We start from the raw sequence: 6,496 nt of genomic DNA on the forward strand, positions 1-6,496 counted from the left end.
ACTATATAAGATTACTTTGATATTTAATAAACTGCATTTAATATATATATAAAAAAAAAGATGATTAACTAAAGCTTTTTAAGCTTTTGAGTTGAAGGAGATTGATTAAGAAAGCTGATCAAAACCAATAGTTTCTTAGAAATGAAATAAATAACCGATAAACCAAATGCTATCAATAAGACCAAAGCACCATAAAGATCTAAATTATGAGCTTTTATATAGGACATACGCTTATCAGCACTTTGACGATAAAGAAGTTTACCATCCTTATGAGTATATGCAACCTCTTCTACAATATCAGCACCACGAAGTACACTATGTTTAGAACGAATCTGCACAAGAGCCTGCATACGATTTACATTACTCATAATTTCTCCGTCTTTATCCGCCATGACCCTCTCAATTAATTCAACAGCTTGTTCAGTGGTAGAATCAGCTTTCAAAATCGCGCCCAATCCATGACGCTCAATCATCAAAGAGTTAGCAGGCTGATCACCAAAGAAGGGGAACATGATCATACGAGTGCCAGCATACATGGATTCATACCAAGAGCCTAAACCGCCGTGAGATATAAAGAGATTTGTAGAGGGATGCAAAAGAATAGCAGCCTGTGGAGCCCATTTAGGGAATTGAATATCTGAATTCTTGCCATCAAATAGATCTTGAATGTTATAAGTAGTATTAGAGGAAGTTGTGATTGAATCAGGGAAGAGCCCCGCAGCATGAACAGTAGACCAAATAAAACCATCTAAAGTATTATGTTCAATACTTTCTAATAAACTACTCAAGATGAGTTGAATATGTTCTTCGGTAGGAGCAGCATGCTGACCAAATGCAATATAAGCAATATTTTTATGACCATCAAGGTATCTTTCAAGTTCCTCACTTAAAGGTGTATAATGCTGAGATAAAATAGGACCTACAAATTCAACAAGGGGACCTAAAGGTCTTGGTGCCGAAAACCCAAATAAACTATTTATTAACTTCAAACTGTCCTTCCATCGTTCTGAGGGATCTTGAATTTTGGCAGGAATGCCGACAGCCTTCTTTCGATCATTTATATCCTTTAAAGTTGGCCATAGTTGGTAAAGGTTGACATAAGGTCGAACCATTCTGTCCATGAAGCGTTCATAAAATGTTTGATGCTCGGTAGTAAAATCACTGATTAAGACCATATCATTATTGATGTAAGGGGCTCTAGAATCTTTTTTTTTTTTTTTTGTGTTAGCTAAATATTTATATGTATGTATGTATGTATGTATGTAGGTATGCATGCAAAGCAATGCCTATTAATAACCATGAATTACCTTTCGTCATTTCGAAAGTAGAAGTAACAATGTAAGGAATATTCAAAGAAGTAGCTGCTTCTAAACAACTTTCAGCAAAATGATCGCACAAGACTAGATCTACATTATTATCTCTAAAGTATTTATTTAAAAATTCGTAATCTAGAAATAATATTTAGAATTATATGATAACTTTTTTGCTTTGTTTAAGTAAATACCTTTCTCAAAATTCTGAAATACAGTATTTAGAAGAAAGGTCATAAGCTTTGCAGTGCCTTCCTCTGTCAACTGCTTTAAGAGTGTTGCAATATTCTTATAATCAATAAAGACAGAAGGACCAGTAGAAACAGTCTTGACATTTAAATAAGGCTTACCAAAACGTGTATCTGTATCCTATTTATATACAGAGTTAGAAGAAAATAAAGTGAAATTAAATGAGTTTATATAACTTACAGAAGCTAAAAAACTAACATTATGACCTCTGCGACCAAGTTCATCGCTAATATCAAGTACCCAGTTGTAATGGGATGAGCCACCCATTATGCCAACGAATGCAATATTTTTGTATCCGTTTTTAGTATAAGTTTGTTCTAAGGAAAGTTTGTTACTTTGAGCTGCTATTAGTGAGGTAAACAAACAGCCAATTATTAATAAATTCAAGCTTATTTTATGTTTCATATATGATATAAAAAGTGGTAAAAAAAAAATTGTATGAATATATTAAAGTTAATAAAATAAAGTGTAATGGGCTTGTTTATATACAAGAAGATCTGTCATTTAATTTGACTTGTTTCTCTGTAGATTTGATCGGATAAAATCAAAAACATCATTCCAAGTCAAAAAATAACAAAGAATAAAATAGTTGTACTACCCTCAATATATTAAATATGTATATAAAATAACATTTAGGATACGAGTCAAAACTACAAAGTATATTCATATATAATTATCATTAAATAAAAAGTACTGAATAGCCATAAAGAAGTTCTATGTGTATATAATACTATAGAGAAGGAGAAAGGATCGGAAAATTTTTTACCGAGATCCGTACTAAAGCGGTCATTTTTTTTGACAGCATAGTACAGACATGACGAATTAATTTTTTTTTTTTCATGTAACATGATGTTCATCCGAACTGGCTGAAAAAAAAATAAACAATATCAAAAAAAAAGAAATAATATTTATTTATTTAAGGCACTAATTTATAATATATAGAAATTATATCTTCTTTACACTAAAGCATCATATTCTTGTTTAAGAACCTTAACTTGATTAAATACATCATTAATACGTTTATCCAGATCGGGAGTAAACACCAATGCTTCAAGTGTTGCCATAAAGTTACCGCACTCTTTAAAGTTCTACATAAAAAAAAAATCAAGTTATTGTTCAAATTATTCAATCCACTTTTTTTAAAAAAAGAAAAAAAAAAACTTACCATACGAAGGATTTCTTTAAACCAACCTATTATCCATTTATAAGTCCAGTTTGATTCGGGATCAATTGTTGTATTTATAAGATGTTCAAGAGTTTGAGAAAACTTTTGACAGACAGTCATAAAGACTTCCTTCTGTTCTCTCATAACAGTTGAAAGAGAATTCTCAACGATACGTAGTGAATCAAGCTCCTGTTGTTCTTCTGCTTCTGCCACTACAAATATTTCAAAAGATTAAATTAACTCTATTTATTTATCTATTATTTATCAGATTTATCTTACATTCATTATTCTCTGATTCAGCACGTTTAAGCTTATTTGCATTATGAAGTTCTTGGAAGTTCTCTAATTTGGCTCGAACTTGTACAACACGAGAATTAACTTTACTTAATGTGTTCTTTAAAATCTCCCAAATAAAAGCTCTATATATATGTATATTGTATTAGTGAATTAGTATTGAATTTATACTTCTATCTTTCCTCATATGCATATATATACCTTCCAGAGAATTGTAACTGATCTTCTTCAAATATCCAAGTAATGACTGATGTAGGATCAATAACACGATAGTTTAATAATTTATCTAGAAGAATACCTAAAAACTATAAACAACAATAAAATTAAATACGCGTTGACATGGTTAGTTTTATTTATCTTTCTCTCTCTTTTACCTGTGTGTTATTTTTCCAAAATGATGCCACAATTTGGATTGTATGAAGACGACTTTCAGGTGTAGAGTTCAGTAATCTTAAAATATCCAAGTATCTTTCAACCACATTCAAGATATGAGAGAAACTCTTGGAACCTACTAATAATAAACACTGAACAAATATGTGTCGAACTGATTGATTCTGTTGTTGTTCATCAAGACCATCTGATTTCATTACATTCTTATATTTTTCAAGCATAGTTTGAATTTCTTCTACTGTTTTTTTAGATCGAAGTGCATCAATAATAGCTTTAGCTTGAGCATATAAAGGATCCTTTTCATCGCTATATGCAAAGTTAGGTGCAGGTGCTACGGAAGGAACTAAACTATGAAATTCTTCAGGGATAACAGATTTGATACGGTCATAATAACTGAGACGAATTTCCTTTTCTAAAGTTTCACGAATAAAGCATACTTGAGGATGATTAGGATCTAATGATAATACATCCATCCAGGCTTTCCAATCCCATTGGAACCCAAAATTACTTAAATGATGAGAGAACCAATTCCAGAGACGAGAAACGCATTCTGTATCCATATCTGCTAAGCGATTAAAAAGTGTTTTAACACTGCTACCCAAAGCTTTAGGGAATGTGGAAGTCTCAGCTCGACAGAGTTCAATGAAAACACATGAATAGAATACTTGACGAACAGGTGATTTAGGAAGAGCTAACAAATGAGAAAATATAGCCTAATACAGATGTAAGCTCACTTTTGTTTATGTTTATCTTAAAAGGAGTACTTACCTCGACTAAAATATTTGATAAATTCCATTTTCCAGGCTCATCGTCTTCATCCATAAATTCTGCTTTACTATCATTAGAAGGTGGAGATGGGAGTGGCAACTTGAAAAAGTTAGAATCAAAGCTTGTAGAAATAGCTAAAAGATAACGAGCACAGTCTTTACGATTGACTTCATAAAGATGCAGAATATCAAAGATAATATCTTGTAAAATAAAATATTCAATACTGTTATGATCTGGAATATTAGGTAATGAATTCCCCTCTTCATCTACTAAAAGTTTCATGGGTGAGATAGGGGCAATATAAACAACATTATCAGTATGAGCTGGTACAATAAATCGAGGCAAATCATGTTGAAGAGCTGAAGTAAATTCTTTATCAAACCAACGATGAGGTTTAGGAAGAAGTGGAAGCTTATGTATGATAAATTTGTAATTAATTTTTTTTTTGAATAATCAAATAAAACCGATAGATAAATACTTACGTCCCAAGACTTTTCCTTTAATTCTTGAATAAGTGCCCAAATGTGAGATAATCGCTAACATAAACAAAGGTAAAAGTTATAAGCTTATAACAAACATATACATATACATATATATATATATATATATATATTTACATCGTCTTGCTTAGGATCAAGCTTAGTTCCATTGTATTGTTTCAAAATGTTCAAAGTAGGGATGTTTCCTCTACGCTGCATATAAATTTCAATTTTTTTCAAGATTTGATCCAATTCAGAAAAATTACGTTCACTAATTTCGCCTGCACACTAATAATACAGCAGATAATGTTAACCACATTTGTAAAAAAAAAAAAAAAAAAAAAAAAAAAAAAAAAAAAAAAAAAAAAAAAAACTTTCTTGTTTACCCAAGGAAGAGTTGTCAAGATAATATAAACGATACAATCTAAACGTCGACGAGGTTGATTAGGCTGATCCAAGACAGTTAATAAATCATTAAGAAGACCACAATACATAGTAGGTAAAATGACATTTGAATTGACAAGTTCTCCATAAAATCTCAAAAACTGCTTGACCTTAAACCAGTTTGATCCCGAGATGGCTTCTTCTAAAGTTTTGTTGAATTCTGCCATCAATTTGGCGACAATATCATGACTTGAAATATTCAACAAGCCTAATAAAGTACCATAAACTGGAGCTTTTGAAGGAAGTTCTGTGATGCTATTTATAATAAAATAAGTGTACTGATGCTTTCTGCATACTTTTTATAATATATATATGTATATACCATGCTGTTAAAGTATCTTGAACAGTTGTTGGATATTTCGAATAGTCATTGTCCAGAATATTTTTCATTTTTGTCAAATTGATTTGTAAATCAGGTGTAATCTATTAATGCATGAAGAAAATTGATTACTATTATTCTTTTAAAAGAAAAACATGTGTTAAATTATTTACCTTATCACCGATCTTAATAATCAAACCTTTTAAACGAATCTCTATATCTTCGAGTTCATCTTCTCTATTTTCTTGAGGAGGAGGAGGAGGAGGACGATCGTAAGGACGACGCTGGTAATTGCCACCGTAATTACTTCTTCTATTATCTGTATTTTTGAAATAATAATAATAATAATAAAACAGTTAAATAACTGCATGTTCATTTACTATGCAATTCTTCTTTACCTCTGTAACGGGAAGGGCCACCTCCACTACCTTTATAACGATTACCCCCACCTATTATTATTATTTTTTTAGAAAAAATATGAGTAACGCAGCTATATAAAAGCAAAAGATAAAGTACCTTCGTGATGGGATCTGTATCCTCTATTTTCGTAGCTCATTATCGAATTTAGCTGATTGCTTTCAGAGTCAAAATTAAATATGACAACGCGCTTATTTCTATTGAAAAAAAAAAAAACTAAAGGAGAAAAGAATATCACGTCACAAGTCTAGCGGGGTTATTATTTAATACGACTAAAGAATCAGACAAAAGCATTTATATAAAAAAAAACAGTACATAAGGCTATTTGTAACCAAAAGTACGAGATATCAAGAAATTGTATATACCCATTTTTCCTAGTATTAAAATTTGAAAAGGATAAAGTATTAAGATACTCTGTTGAGAGTTACTAGTAGATGGATTATTCTTTGAAGAGGTTTATTGATTCAATGTACCACTATTAATGAGTTAAAAAAAATTGCCCTGATATTTATAAAATAATGATTTTACAATATCTAGCAGTACAAAATATCGACTAAAAAGTCTTCTTATTAATAAATAGTTTGATATGTTTACTTTAGTAAAGCCGTATATGATACACTATATTACATAAACAAGCAATGGTGGGATTGGTGGTGCCTGG

The 6,496-nt window shown here is 30.7% G+C and overlaps 2 protein-coding genes across 2 annotated transcripts; both read right to left on the minus strand.

Annotated features, from left to right (window-relative positions):
* Positions 1 to 68: 68 nt before the first annotated feature.
* On the minus strand, positions 69 to 1,826 carry BX663DRAFT_437558 (uncharacterized protein; the record flags this gene model as incomplete). Its single annotated transcript, XM_051523237.1, has 4 exons — positions 69 to 1,228; positions 1,308 to 1,448; positions 1,505 to 1,679; positions 1,740 to 1,826. The coding sequence occupies 4 exons, from the start codon at positions 1,824 to 1,826 to the stop codon at positions 69 to 71; spliced, it is 1,563 nt and encodes a 520-aa protein (XP_051381461.1).
* A 621-nt stretch (positions 1,827 to 2,447) lies between these two features.
* BX663DRAFT_475305 (armadillo-type protein) lies at positions 2,448 to 6,050 on the minus strand. Its single transcript, XM_051524238.1, has 13 exons — positions 5,935 to 6,050; positions 5,817 to 5,867; positions 5,592 to 5,737; positions 5,422 to 5,522; positions 5,042 to 5,354; positions 4,794 to 4,943; positions 4,659 to 4,712; positions 4,177 to 4,587; positions 3,393 to 4,121; positions 3,220 to 3,323; positions 3,004 to 3,143; positions 2,725 to 2,936; positions 2,448 to 2,647 (listed from the first exon to the last, which is right to left on the minus strand). The coding sequence occupies exons 1-13, from the start codon at positions 5,972 to 5,974 to the stop codon at positions 2,516 to 2,518; spliced, it is 2,583 nt and encodes an 860-aa protein (XP_051381462.1). The 5' UTR covers positions 5,975 to 6,050; the 3' UTR covers positions 2,448 to 2,515.
* Positions 6,051 to 6,496: the final 446 nt, after the last annotated feature.

This window comes from Cokeromyces recurvatus, assembly GCF_025118155.1.
Source record: "Cokeromyces recurvatus strain NRRL 2243 chromosome Unknown BX663scaffold_18, whole genome shotgun sequence".
NCBI lineage: Eukaryota > Fungi > Mucoromycota > Mucoromycetes > Mucorales > Mucoraceae > Cokeromyces > Cokeromyces recurvatus.

Bases quoted from the DNA above. Each gene is read 5' to 3' on its own strand.
- BX663DRAFT_475305 (XM_051524238.1), bottom strand. From the start codon at position 5,974: ATGAGCTACGAAAATAGAGGATACAGATCCCATCACGAAG. The intron at 5,738-5,816 runs GTAAAGAAGAAT...TCAAAAATACAG, and splicing joins TGGCCCTTCCCGTTACAGAG to ATAATAGAAGAAGTAATTAC. The intron at 4,122-4,176 runs GTAAGTACTCCT...CATCTGTATTAG, and splicing joins TATCAAATATTTTAGTCGAG to GCTATATTTTCTCATTTGTT.